General features: G+C 34.3%; 1 protein-coding gene across 1 annotated transcript in view; it reads right to left on the bottom strand.

Moving 5' to 3' along the window:
* SecS (Sec synthetase) overlaps positions 1-15,890 on the bottom strand; it is a 71,641-nt gene that overhangs the window by 17,634 nt on the left and 38,117 nt on the right. The window contains exons 6-9 of the mRNA XM_069830976.1: positions 15,303-15,567; positions 12,474-12,595; positions 7,444-7,629; positions 784-924 (exon numbers count right to left, since the gene is read on the bottom strand). Of these exons, the coding sequence (XP_069687077.1) occupies positions 784-924; positions 7,444-7,629; positions 12,474-12,595; positions 15,303-15,567 (714 nt within the window). The remainder of the gene's footprint in view (positions 1-783; positions 925-7,443; positions 7,630-12,473; positions 12,596-15,302; positions 15,568-15,890) is intronic.

Consider the following 15,890-nt stretch of genomic DNA (forward strand, 5'->3'; position numbering starts at 1 on the left):
ATGTAGTACGTATGGGCAAATCAACAAATGCATCATATGCATATATTATAGTGTGTCAGTTGGGAGGCTGGAGGGAAAAAGACCTTTGGGAAGGCCGAGACGTAGATAGGAGGATAATATAAAAATGGATTTGAGGGAGGTGGATATGATAGTAGAGACTGGATTAATCTTGCACAGGATAGGGACTTATGGTGGGCTTATGTGAGGGTGGCAATGAACCTCCGGGTTCCTTAAAAGTCCATAAGTAAGTAAATTATAGTATATACCTTCATGCTTTAAATAAAGTTTTATGAATTTGCTTATCCACCTGCTTCCAGCAAAACAAGGAGTAGATGGCTCGGCTAGCGGTAGCCTACAAGATTCTTATTGTCTTCTTTCATGTTAAAGAATTTTTGTACAGTCCTCAAAACTAAATTTTCCATCTTTGTAACACTCTGGGTCTTGAAATCCAAGTTCTGTCCATAGTCAGGAGGTAAAGCAAGCTTTATAACTGTCAAATAGCTGTCCGTGTCTGTATCTGAGAGTGTCCGTAAACGAGAGTTGAATTTATCATTATTTCTATATTATTTCAGTTAGGACATAAAAATCTGTCCATATATGAGGAGTGCCAATATCTTGGAGGTGTCCATAAGAAGAGGTTTCACTGTATATAAACTATGGGAGTTGAAATATCAAAAACCACAAATTCTATGCAAAAAATCAGATTCTGAATTGATAAGAACACTCCCTCTAGAACATACAATACTATTTATGTTGCTAACATAATATGAACTATATTTCTACCTTCAAATTTGTATCCTGCTACTTCCTTGAGGTCTGCTCCAGTGACTACTCGTGTTCCAGAAACACAGCGTAGGAACAGCATTGAGCCAAGCATTGTCACAGTTTTGCTATCAGAACCAGCCAGAGAAGAAAGCGTCATTCCTGTTATAAATCACAGATCACTAGTCAAGCATCAATTTCATCAATTAGGACCTTTCTACGTGTAAACATATGCTCTCAAAATCTGAAAATCTATGTAAATAATAAATTGTAATCTAAATAATGAAGAAGATGATTATAATGATGATAATGGCAATATATTTATAGTCACGATGCTGTTTCCTCCTCTTTGCTTACGTCTTAGAAAGTGAAGGCTCTATAAAATCTAGGTAGGTAGTATCATTTGCCATTTTTGTTCTTACGTTGACAAGCTACCATATGAGGAATCTATTTGCCACACCGTTAAACATTCTTATGTCGTAGCTCCTAAGATAATAAATCAAATGCACTGTAATTCAGCAAATAATTGAGTGGCAAATAATGTCTTCGTGTGCTTTCTGCGAACGCCAACGAAAGAGCCAAAATGGCGGGCGATTATATTAAGTAATTATCGAGCCTTAAGAAATTAATAACGTCTTCATCAGTGAATCACAAGACGCACACATTTAAATGTAGCTGACCTGCAACGCGATTGGCTGCCGGAAATTAGAGCGACGGGACTATACATACAAGACAATCCGCTGAAGTGCGAACCAGTGTGCAGCACTTGTGCTATTGTTGAGCACAGTGCAGGTATCATTATACCGTGATAGTGTTGCAACCATACAAGGTCACGTTAGTAAGCCAGTGGCTGCCTAGTGAAATAGTTCTTTTAGTAGAAGTTGAATGTTTTGTTTGTTGTACATACATCTTAAGTCTGATTAGTGTAATATGTTACTAATCAGTGATGTATCCAATGGAGGGGGAAAGGAACTGACCACCCTGCCCAATTATTTCCTGACCTAGTTGCTTCGTAACTGGTGCAGTGTTGTATCACTTGTGAGGTTCAGACCTGTCTTTGGACAGTTGACTAAACAACATGTCAATTTGAAGAAAGATTCCTGAGTGTGAAAGTTCCAGGCTGTACAACAATCCATGCTCCTTATAATAAATTTCAGGTGACAGAACGAGTTCAGGCAAGGAACCAAACAGACAGAGTAGGGTTCTCACCAAAGAAACAATTGATGACACGTAGGCATTGCTTGGAAAATTCATTCGGTGCATTTCACAACAAATGGAACTTCCTTATGACTCTGTGCAAAGAGATACAAAATTTTTAAAATTAAAGTCATAACTGTGGCATATAAACTTCAACTGGGTGATAGGAACACATTTTGTCAGTGGATTCTGAGTCAAATACATAACCGAGAAATAAATTCAAAATAATTGTTATTGATGGTTTGTAAAACCTAATATCCTTCATGAAATGTTCGTCCAAAAAGAAAAAATTTGTGTGTGGTGCATCATAAGCAGTTAAAGAATCACAGGACCAATTTTATATGAGACAACAGCAGATGTGCACATATACATGAATACAATTTTGATCACCTTTCTTGTAGAATTAACTAGCAGAGAGCATAATTTTTTGTTGTTGTTTTTTCAACAAGACTCTGCCACATCTCATACAACTAACGTTCTGATGACAGAAATTAAGAGAATTTTCAATCATGACAGAGCTAATAATAGGGATTTTATTTTTGTGTTAATGCCATACACAAGACAAACTCGCATATCTTGGAAGAACTTAAACTTAACATCTACCAGAAGATTGTTACCATTTCTCAATGAGAACTACAGAGAGTGACAGACAGTTTCTTAGAGAAGTGCCAAAGATGTGTGGGCAAGAAAGATAGCCAGTTTCAACACATCCTTTCATAAAATTGATAAGTAAGTAAGTAGCTAACTTTTTAACTGCTTTTATTCCACAGATTGTTAAGGAAATATATATGCATCATTGCATTACATCCACTACTCTACAACAGTTGCACATGGCAACAAGTGCCATACTCGATAATAGCACAAATGCTACATGCTGGTTTGCACTTCAATGGCTTTCTCTATATATACATGGCATGATGATATACTATAAAATTACACAATGTGATAACAGTGTGATACAGCGAGTCCCAGTGAATGTCTTGGTATTTCTGTCAGCTGACTAGCAGCAGGTCCTCCCAACTACTGCCACTGCTAGCATCCACAAACTCAAGACATTCTGCTGATTAAAACTTACGAACTATGTTATTAATATTAACATTTGGTATTCATTCTCCACATAGTAGTTGCTGGAAGTGTTCTGGTCTAACTTATCCAGAGAAGTATATTCTAAAGCTACATAAAAAGTGAAAATAGATTGGAATCATCCGCCCCATCATACTGGTACCAAGCAAAACATTCTGAAGACGCAATAAATGCAAACTGCCATATCTATATTCAAATCAAGTCATCTTAAAATAATAAAATATATTGTATATTGTATGAAGTGGCATAAGCAAAATTTTATCAAGAGAGGGGAGGCTTTATTAAAATTGTTTACAATTTACATGATTGGTATTTAAAATGTTGTGTATTATTATTATTATTATTATTATTATTATTATTATTATTATTACTGTTGTTATCAGCTGAGTTTTCACAGGGGGATGTGAAACTAGATCTGGGAAGAACATTCACAACAACATCGACTGCGGCTGCGAAGAAACATTGCCAATGTGAAATTTTCACTAACCTCGCGAGAATCACTATGTGACTTTTTGCTAAATATAGTAAAATTGAGCTTTGCAGTCGCTTAGACATATGAAAGAACCCGGAACGATATTGCAAAATTTGTATTAAAAATATGAACTGTCAAATGCACAAAACATTAAATGACGTTTGACAATAAAGTCAGAACTCAAACTAACAAAAGGATGAATACTACTCTTAAAATAAGTTTAAAATCGACAATGCACAATATTTAACAACATTTCCGCTGCAGAACTCTCAAAACAATTTTTCAGTATGTTTCACAAGTTAAATTTCACATTGTGTCAGCTTCATTTTATTACAAGGTCGGTACTAGGTGGTAGGTCTCTATAATAAAGATAGCATTGTTATAATTCGAACATGCCGCAGCAACAAGCACAGGGATTATATCAAAGGAGGGGTAGGAGGACTGCCTTATGTCGATGTAGATTTTGTTACTCTGACAGTGAAAAATTAGAGAAGGGGAAATGATTATAGATAAAAAATACACAAATCTACATATTTTGTCATTTTTTCAAAAAGTTCAACAGGTGGGGGGGGGGTGGTTTCAAACATGGTAATCCCCCCTTGCGTACACTCCTGGTTGTATGTATGTTTAGTCAGCAGTCTGAAAACTGGTTGTAACATCATAACTGGTAACATTAAGTCATCACTCATAAGGCAACTAAGCCAGAAGATGATGGGGTACAGTAACCAGTTCCTTTCCCCCTCCATTGCATACATCACTGATTAGTTCACTAATGAGACTTAGGATGTATACAAACAATTGTTCTTCCTCTGACACATATTGTCATGTAAGATGTTCTGCCTGATAATAGATGTATCAGCCAGAACCTCAATCAGAACAAGTCTCTCCACAAATATACTGAATTGCATCAGCCCTTCAAAATCTAACAGAAGCCATTAAAAATTAAGGAAATTTGATCTCATGAACACTGTTTAATCAAATCCAGGAAAAGCAATAACAGTGTTCCCCATTAAATCACATCACATTATTCAAAGAACCTATTTCATTAAATCTTGATATTTCTTCACAGCACTTCTTTACATGTAATGGTGTGCCTCACATTTCTGTATCCGGTGCCACCATTAACATATTACAATAACACATTTGCAGTACACGTCTACACAAATACTCCCAATTACACTATGTACCTTTTTTGTTACTTGGTCAATCTCCCCTACAGTATTTCTCCTATATTTCAATTGCTATTCTCTATTTGTTCATTAATCCTAATATATCTAATATTGTATACTCCTTTCACACCCCCCTTTTCCTCTAACTACTATTCACTAAAATCTCAAATTCAATTTTTCTCTATAAATTATCATATTGAATTATTTGTCCTATTTGTTCTTTAACCTTTTATTCACTTACTGTTCCAACGTTCAAATGTTAGTACTAATTTTATGCTGTCACTTGTTCACTTCTCTTAACCCTTTCTCACTATTTTCACTCATTCCTATTTGTGCACACTTCCATTTTCTCACTATTCTGCTTACACCTAATCCATTGTCACTATTCCCACTTCCTATAAATACTTACATTTTATTCTACACATCTGCTTATACACTTTCTCTCTCCCCTATACTTCTCGATCTTTTCCAGTTTCACTTTACTTGCACTTTTTGATCACATCCCCAATTTTTTTTTTTACACATATCAAATATCTCTGCTAAATCCTCAACTGTCGCAAGTTCTGACCTTTCATTACTGTTTGTCTCTGCCTTATTTCTGTCTTTGTCTTTCTTTCTATTTATTTCTTCTTCTATTCCTCTTTTATTTCCCCCCCCCCCCACGCTTTCACTTTTACATACTAGATTTCCTTATTCTTTACACTACTTTCTTCCCTATCACTTCCTGACTCTTGGTTCCTCTTTTTATCACCCTTCGCCTTTTTTATAGCGCCTGTGTTGTTTGTTCCGTTATTGTCAGCATTCCTTCTGGAGTGCGCTAACCTTACCGCCATCGTATGGAGATTAGGAATCCGCTTACGCTGCATGATCACGTTACTGTTTTCTTCTCCTTGCAGTGTCACCATCTTTACACTTCCTCGTACGTCAATATGTGGGTTCCTGAACTCATTACTAATCACTCCTGTTACCATGTGTTTATCTGCGACAATCACTTGTTCTGTCCTTGAAGTTGGGATGATTTTCTTCTGCTCCTTCCCTCCGCTTATGTAGCTAAGGTCGACTCTCTGTTGCCTTCTCGTTGCTTCCCTCTGCAAAGTTGAAATATGTCCACTGTCCTCTTTCGTTCTTCTTGTTAGTCCAAATTCTGGATGATCTTCATTCCTCAGGCAAAACTCCAGATCATACCATTTTCCGTTCACTTTCAGTTTATCCTCGTACATTTTAGCAAAGTGACCCTTCGCCGTCGCTGCTTTCATAGAAGGTAGTAGCTGTTTTCTTCTATTTCTTACTTCAAATGGCATATCTCTTTCCACTTTCACTCCTGAACCACAGAGCCGTCCTAGGTTATTCAGAATAGCTTCCCTTATTTTTGTATTCCTAAAGCTCAACAAGATAGGTCTTTTGGACCCGTTCCCTAACCTGTACGTATGGTCGACATGTTCTTGTCTCAACTCGATATTAAAGATCACTTCACATAAATCTCTCACTTTCTCATAGGTATCCATCTCTTTTTCCCGGCCCCTTTCTTCGACCCCGAAAATTATTAAGTTATTTTTCCTCATCTTGAGATCGTAGTCACTCATCTTCTTCTTTAATTTGTTATTCTCTGCTATCAACTCTTCTATCTTTTCACTGATGTTTTCTACCTTCAGTCTTAAGTTTTCTAAAGCCTGGTTCTTCATTTCTACTTCTACTTGATTCAAGCCTGCATTATTATTCCTTTCCTCTCTACTTAATTCACTTACTTTATCCTTTTCTGACGTCTCTTTCTGTAACCACCATTCCATCTTCTCTTACTGTATTCTTCGCTTCTTCCTCAGGCCAATAGCCTTTATATTGTGTTAGCGAGTTGTGCACATGCGACTGCTCTCTCCGGCATTCTGCTGTAAACTGATTTCATTAAACCTATTCACTAAATTTAGTATTATTTTTCTACGTGGAACTGGGAGGTCAGGAAATTTACGTCTAAAGTTTTCTCTTATTCTGCCACATGATTTCTTTTCCTGTCTGTACTTTTTTAAAATGTGTACTCGTTCATGCACTGAATATGTAGCCATTGCAAAAAACAACACAACATAATAAAAAGCACTTATTATAGCCAATTCACTGTGTGCTTTTCTTGAAGGCTGCGAGAGAGACTGACACAGCTAATCTCGGGAGACAGGAATTCAGCAACCATGCAGCTTTCTAGTGGTGATCTCTCTTCCTCACTTTCTCCCTCTTGACATGTATACAATAAATCCTGATCCGTGAAGAGTAACATGAACACCACTCAGGAGTAACAAAATAAGCTAAGCATTGGGGGATTCGCCAACCATGCAGATAAGGAGAGACGAATTTGTGAGAATAGTCAAATCAGCATCTTTAATGGTTAGTCATTTAATAGGGATGTCCAATTTTGAAAACTTACTGAATTTATTAATATAACATAGTGCAACAGAAACACTAGGAACATTTTGATGGGACTAACTGCATATATTAATGTGGTGGTGGTGGTGGTGGTGGTGGTGGTGGTGGTGGTGGTGGTGGTGGTGGTGGTGGTGGTGATATGACACTAATAACAATTGTTATGTCACGAAAGTTAATTAGGCAAATATGTCCGTCTTCTTATCTATTAGTTGTTCCAAAAGCGAATTTAATAATGAAATTAAGAGAACTTACATCAGTCTCCATTCAGTTCAGTAAATCTGTAGTAAAATATATTCACATTTAATTACATTGTGGAGGAAATAGGTAGTTAAACATTAAAGTAATTATTACCCAACGATATTGGATTGTTCTTTGTTTCTAAAAGTCTTTCCCCATGTTTTAGGGCAACTTTGGTGAGTTCCTCTTTGAGGTAGGTGTACATTTCTTTTCGCTGAGTGATGAGATTCTTGTAGCCATTCATTCCAAGAGACAGAAGAGTAATAAAAACATCCATTGCTGGACTGGATGAAGCTCGACCTGAAATAAGTAAAAATGTAGACAGTTTATGTGTGTATGTATCTCAAATCGACCGAAATATAGAGAAAATTGACCTTGCAATTTTTAAATACAATGAAACTTTTTCTGTCCGTAGACAACTGTGATACAATGCTTTGTGCAAAGATTGAGGCATCAGAACTTCATAGTGTTTAAATTAAAAATATTTAAATTTATCGTATTTTCATAAAATTAGCAACTTTAAACTGTTGTGGTTCCGAAATCCTTTCACCCAATGATCAAAATCATGGTTTATTTTGATGCTGAAAAGTTAAAGTTTATATTGACATGTAAGCAATTTTTCTTACTTTTTATGGAAATGGAGAAATTTAGATTTTTTTTCATTAAGACACCTTTGCCCACGAAAAACTATTTTTAAAATATATGGTTAGATTCCGCATTGAAAGTACAAATAAACACATATTTTTTACTGGGCAACGTTGATAAGAAAGTATTGAAAATATCAAATAAAGAAAATAAATCGTACGCGTGTGAACTAACCAGCTGACTGTGAGGCGGGAGCTAGCCGAGGCAAGCAAGGCCAGGAGACATAAACACGTGACGTATCATCTAGTAGCGCACAGCTGGGCTAGCTTTATCACAGGTTTTCATAAACACAGGAGTAAAATGACGCCCAACGCTCGCTTATCTTCATCTCTCGGCAAGTACGTGTGGTGCTGCGCCATTCAAGTCCAGGCATGTGAAAATAATTTATTTAATACCCTCAAAACTTATTACCGTGACAGCAAACAATGCCGAATCCCTCTCAATAATGCAAGGTTTTTTTCTCAATATTTTTTTACATTTTTATAAATGGGCAAAAAGCCTAAAAAGTAAGTAAAATCAGATTATATCTCTCTCTGTATACAATAAAAATAAGGATTACTTCTTATCATAACCTACCAAATGTCAGCTTCAAAATGAGCTCTCGTTCAATTTTCTGCAGTAAATGGTTCCAGAGTTTTGAGCGCTGAAAGAGGCTGAATATGCTAAATTTGTTGCTCAACAATACGAAAACCATTTGACTTTCGATAGTATATTTTTGCAAATGCACTCTCCTCAGCACTTGCATAAATAGGGGAAAAATTTGGGTATAAAAAAATGCGAGGTGTTTTACTGATCAATTTCATATGGAATAGCCCATGAGTACTATTACAGAAGAATAACTTTCTAACCTCAAAAAATTAATTCTAAAAGTGACAATGTTAGAAGCAATATATAGAGTGGAAGTAATATAATTGTGCAGATAATAACAGCTTATCCTTGGATTAGAGTACAACAAAATATTATAAACATTATAACACCATGTTAGTCACTTTTCTTAGAATAAAATAATTTTCCCCTAAATGTTGTTGTTGTTTTCTAATGCCAGGCGTTTGACAATAAAGTCATTTGACCTCTTCCACTCCAATATTTTTCAAAGATATTATCATGACCAGCCACTGAAGCACAGATTTTGAGGTGTTCCGAATCCATTTCCCCTAAATGTTAATACTAATTTACTTGATAATAATTACTATCTGTACAATTCTGATTATTATTCTTGTCATTAGAGAAACTAATAAGGAATGATTTATCTCTTACCAGTTTTTAAATAAAATGAATAGTTTTCTTGCAAATTAAATAAAAAGAGTAACAATGTCGTTATTTCTTGCCAATAGCAGGTATGGCAACCCTAATGCAGTGACTAAGGACGGAATGTTACTATTCAGACCTGACTTCGTGTATATTTGTAGGTTAGCCAGTGATGTGCTGTTGTCTAACTACACAACTTTCAGCCTAATTTTCTACTCTATCTATCAGTCCCCCTTGAGGAGAGGAACATGGGCTGGGGACTGCCCTCGCAGTAGGCACTTGGGTGGGCTCACTGTACTACCTGGAATGGAATGATATGCATGCTCTAAGGGCTCCCGCGCTACAGATGCCCCCATGAGCCATATCCAATCTTCCTTACAGCCTACAGAATCCCTCTTACTTTTCTGTGTAAGCATCACTACAGTCCCTCAACTCTGGTCCCATGAGCTACCATGCAGGATTATTTCACTTCCACTCTGTATATACACATATACAGAGATAAGAAATGTCATTAATTCTGGTGGATGATTCCTTTAGTAAAGGGCAACAAAAGGGTCAAACACCATTTTGCTGTATTTTGGATAGTTTTCCAGAAAAATGTTTATTTTAAAATACATGAATTACAAGATCGTGCAACGCCTTGTAATCAGCAGTGTGTGTACATAGGGCTGTGTTGCTCTTATCAACCCGTTCACCTGGCTTGTTATAAATGGCAAAGTTGAAGGTCATTACCACATACATTGTTTTTAAACTTGTAAGAAAAAATACAGATGATAGACTGTTTAATTTTTGTGTTTAATCTGTGCTAGAGAGCGGAGAATTGAATACTGCTCATTTCATATTAAATAAAATCTTGGAATATTTAAAATAAACTCTACAACCTAATTTTAATTAAATGTTCAGAAAACGCAGACAATAAAATATGCTTATTTCAAAATAAATTTAAAAGATTAAGACATATTTCTACTTTCCCATTTCAATTCAATATTCTAGAGATTGTAAACAATAATGATGCTTATGTGACATTATAAAAACAAAATTTTAAAACATTTAAAGCCCCAAAGGAAAAAATAAAAATACAATATGCTTATTTATGTTGAACGAACTAAATTAAAAATATTTTTAAACTCTTCGATTTAATTTTAATTAAATATTTAGTGAACATAGACAACAAGAAAAGCTTATTTTACATTATTCAAATCTAATTGGTGATTAAAAAAATCTCTGTTTGTTGTACTACAAGAATTTTCTTCAGGCAATTAGAAATAGTAGTAACCGGTAAACTTACATATAAGAAATAAAATTTCCCTTCAAAGCAACTGTGTATTTTACAGCACTTTTATTTGCAGACGATCAAGTAATTGTCACCCATAATGAAAATGATCTGCAAATAGCAATTATCAAATTAAATGAAGTTGCCAGTAAATATAATATGATTATCTCAACAGATAAAACAAAACAAAAGTAATGGCATTCTTAGGATCTTACCCAATCAGAACAAAAATTGCACTAAACAATAATATCATGGAACAAGTGAATACGTTTTTTTTTTTTTTCAGGTTTAACGTACTAATTTATTATAAACAAAATTTTACAAAGTGAAATATATAAATAATAGAAAGCGTAACATTACTAGTATTTAAGATAATTCTTAAAACAGTTGATATTCACATTGATATTATGTTTACATTTCTCGCTGTCTCATCCATCTTTTGTATTAAGCGAGCTGCATCTCTCCAGCTGGCAATAACCTTTACAGGATTGTCAAAGTACATCAAGTTTTAAAATTCCTTTGCAGAATGAAAACTTACATTTGTTGAGATCAAATTTCTGCACATTTAAATGACAAAACTAAAATTCTTTCAATCCTTTATCATCATAATATACTGCACTCTTAAATTGGCTGAGCATATGAGGAATTAATTCAATAGTTTTCCCAAAATACGCTATGAAATGTTTGATATAAAATATTTTTTTTCTCGAAAAGTAAAAACGAGCAAAACTGTATTAAACTTTTGTTTGAAATATCTCAAAGAATAACCCCTTGAAATTAATTACATTACTTATGGTTCACCCTATGCCTTGAATCTTCTAAAATGTTCCCAACAAAACTACATAGTTCCTATCTCATATCAGATATTTCAACGTGAATATTATCTGAAAATTTAATTTGTTAGATGAATTTCTATTCGAGCAATCTTATTCAATTTTTCCTTCATCCAAAATGTGCTTCTTTTGGTTTCTATTTTATTGATCACTGAATGAATTTCACGAAAATCTGTCACCAATTTATAATTCTGGATTTACTGATACTACAGAATTTGGATAGTCTTTACAAAATTTTCTCCATAAAATAAACATTTCATAAAAGTCTCGAATGTAATAATTCCTTATATTCACATTTTACACCAGTGACAAGAGAACATGGCCATATTGTTGTCTAACTAACATTACTGTACTTGCCATTGGTTTTTTGGAATTGTGAACTCAGCTTCAGTGATAATATTAAAATTAAGAGTATACACATGCTGTGATGAATACCCATATCTGCTGTCAATTTTGGGAAGGACTAGACTCATGCTCTACTAGCAACTTCATGTATTATAAAATGTACTTTTTAAGGGATTTAATTAAGATCAAGTCCACCCTGTGGAGTAATGGTCAGCGCGTCTGGCTGCGAAACCAGGTGGCCCAGGTTCGAATCCCAGTTGGGGCAAGTTACCTGGTTGAGGTTTTTTTCCGGGGTTTTCCCTCAACCCAATGCGAGCAAATGCTGGGTAACTTTCGGTGCTGGACCCCAGACTCATTTCACTGGCATTATCACCTTCATTTCATTCAGACGCTAAATAACCTGAGATGTTGATACAGCGTCGTAAAATAACCCAAATAAAAAAAAAATTAAGATCAAAAGTTATATGTCAAAGGCAGAAAGTAGTTTGAAAACCATTTTACTGTTGTTACATAATGTATAAATATTTTATAAACCTTCAGGAAATACAAGTTTCCTTTCTCTGGAATCAATGAATATGGAACAGTATTATAATGTGTTAAGATTTGCAAGGGAATTACCATTTTCACATCGTCGTTATTTGTGAATATTAAAAAAAATAAATCATGACTATGTCTCAGACACATTAATTTTTAACATTCTGCAACATCTGTACAATGTCTAATTAAAAAGCGCAGCTTCAAAATAGTCGTCAGTTGTGCTCATTTTACATGAAATTACTCTATATTAAATTAAAACATACCAGGGTACATCCTAGATATTCGTTCCACAAGACCTTTGTCAAATCCAGCAATAATTGCTCCTCCAACAGGTACTAGAAAATTCTTATCTGTGCTCTGTACGAAGGCATCAACCCTTCCTTTCCTGTAAACAAAATACATTACATTAAGACAAATTTTACTGTGGTTTCCTTCACGTTGGAAACAATACAAATAAGACTATACCGACGAAATTTCTATGGACGAGAAGAAACAAAATGCCTGTATTATGGTAAGTTATTAACTACAACTGTGTGGATTAAGACAGTTTCAAATGTTAGACTCTGTCTCTAAATATTATGCAATTAACACGTGACAAGATTATTAACTATGTTCCTTTTAATGTTGTTCTCCAATGGCTGAATTTGGGAGCATTTAAAACATTCTTCTTCTTCGTTTCTCTTAATGTTTACTGTGTAATTTCAATTAGTTATCATATACAGTAGCTCCAGAGATGTATGTAGTGGAGAGGGGAAGGAACTGGCCACCTACCCCATTATCTCTTGGCCTAGTTGCCTCATGAGGATACCTTATTGGTGTTACTTATGAGGTTCAAACCTGTCTTCAGACAGATGACTAAACAATAATAATAAATGACAATACAGTAGAATCCCTCTTAAGTGGAAACAAAGTGACCAGACTAATTTTGGATACAAGATTTTGCCGGATAATTGAATAAATATTTAAACAAATTACCTGTTCGTATGTTATGATGCCACTTTTGAAACTGAAATCACGTGAAGCTTATTTCTCAATCACTTGATCATAACAAAATAACATAAAAACTGTGTGGATTTTCTTTATTAAAACAGCTCACACAAAACAAATAATACATTAATTTTTTGTTCGGAAATTTACTGAACATGAAAGTTCATGTGAACTTCCTAATGTGGCAACACTGACTGCTTGGCTGGGCAACTCGGCAGATTTAAACATTTTTTTTTTCTTGCCTAGTCAAAACTGTCGTTGTTTTGGTATTTCCGGTTAATTGGGTGCCGGTAACGAGGGATTTCACTGTATTTGGAAAACTGTTACATGAAAAAGAAATCAGCCTCTGAACACCAATTGATTTATAAATTGTTAGAGTAAAACACATTTTTAACATTCTACTAAGAAAATTAAGTTTTACCAGTACATATTACAAGAATCGAACTTCCTAATATGAACAATTGTTGTGTACCATCCTTAGGGCTTAATTAATGCTTTGATTTGCATCCCATGAATACGAGATTTTCATGGTTTTTCTATTTCAGTATCAATATATCAGATATTAAAAACTTTTTCATTAAAAATTCTCTGTGTTCAAAAAAATTACTTTTCTTCTCATGGACACCCTGAAAACTAGCAAAAGCATAAAAAGTAGTATAAGTACTGTATAATTAATGGTAAATTTGTTTCAGTAAAATAATTCAATGGAAGTAATTTATGAATATCTTGAGAAAAAAGTTCTACCACTGTAATGAAGTGAAAAATATGAACTACAAAACACATTTGGCTTGCAATTATTTCTGTTTAACTTTGTGTCTCATTGTCACCAATACACGAAATAAAAAGTGCTCCAGAGATACTAAGAAATTAAGAAAATACTTTGTTTAAAAGTTGAGTAGTGGTAATATGATAGATTATTACTATACTAGTTTATTGTAAATAGAAGAAAAATATGGACCGATGGCTGGCTTACGTGAGGGCAGCAATGATCCTCTGGATTCTCTAAAAGCCATTTGTAAGTAAGAAGAAAAATATAATGTTTATCCTAATACTTTGGTCACGTCTACAGCAGCAGTAAAAAGAGTAGAAATAGGAGCAGAGCAATAGCATTAGTTGTGGCAATGGTAATTATAGTCGAGATTAAACCATCTAGGAAAATGTCCCAAGAGGGTAATCATGTGAGTGAGAGCACTGAGATGTAGGAGTGAGTGTTGACATCTCCTCCTCGAGAAGGCTTTGTAACCTGTACAAGTCACACTCGATGCATGAGAGCTTGAGTAACTCTGTAATTGGTCGAGCTGTCATACTGCTTTTTAAGACCTTGCAATGAAGACTAAATTTACTACCTTCTATATTTTCATAAAAACAAAAGATTAAAGAGCATGCACGTGAACTGAGACCTATACTAGTAACAGACAGACAACTGATAACATTTTGGACTGATGGGTACTTTTGGGTTGGGTTACGACAAAAGTGGGAGTTAGGTGAAAATATGCATGCACTATCTTTCTGCATGACTACATCTCTATCAACTTAAATTCTGGGTATACTTTAACATATAACCTAAACTGTGTAGTATAATGACAATAATTTAGGCATTTTTCATTATGAATTCAAGATACACTTGCAGTTTATATCTTCACAATTTCCTAATTATACTAATAACTAAATGCTTCATTATGATAAAATTACTGTAAGAACAAACATATGAAAACAAAGACCCTTTCACAGCATTACTTAAAATTTTACTTCGTTCATGTGAGATAAAACACTTAATAAGTAAAAATAAATATGTGATAATCAAACAAATGAAATCTGAATGAAACAACTTGTTACAGAAAGTCTTTTCATACATAAAATCAGAAGACAATTCTAAACCTGGTTCAATAAACATTTCATGTTAAAAAATATAAAAATATAAATATAATTATACGGTATTTCTCATTTTTATTTCTTTATTTATGTTTAAAAATAAGAAGTACAATTTGATAAGAGACATTTTTAGAAAGTAGCAGATTTCATATCAAAATCTATATACCAACTGATCTCAATTCATTAGAAATTTCACAACACAGTTTTTTATATACAGTCAATTAAAATATTACCTAGCAGCCTCCTGAATAAGATGCATACAACGAGAACTTTGAAGTCCGTATGCATTATTGATTATGTGAGGGATGTTGTACCGACTACAAAGGACTGCTACCTGCTCCACGGAATCACTAGCTCTGGGAGCAAAGCAGCTGGTAGTAGTGAGAACACAAGCGATGTTCTCAGCACCTAATGTTGACATCTGGTGTTCCATTGCTGTAAGGTCTGTTCGAAGCTCATCTCCACATGAACTAGTTTCAATGATGATTGGTTGAAGACCTGCAAATTTACAAAGACAATTTATAAAAAAAAATGAAAAACATAATGCAGCCCATTGGAGCAAGTTAATGGTAACAATCAATTGAGTGGGCCAGCGCAACAGTGGTCTAAACCACTTTTTTTTTTAATGTAGAAAAAGCAAGTTAAAGTTATATATAGATATAAGTGATATTTTTTTAGGAGAAAAATTACATGTTTCCTAACAAGCTATATAATGGTGGATTGGCCTATTCCACTTTGTAGGAAGATAGTTCAAGTCAAAATCAATAGAAAGCTCAATATTTAATTTTTATACATCTTGATTACACAACTTTTAATACTGT

Source organism: Periplaneta americana, chromosome 7 (genome assembly GCF_040183065.1).
Source record: "Periplaneta americana isolate PAMFEO1 chromosome 7, P.americana_PAMFEO1_priV1, whole genome shotgun sequence".
In the NCBI taxonomy this organism is placed as follows: Eukaryota; Metazoa; Arthropoda; class Insecta; order Blattodea; family Blattidae; genus Periplaneta; species Periplaneta americana.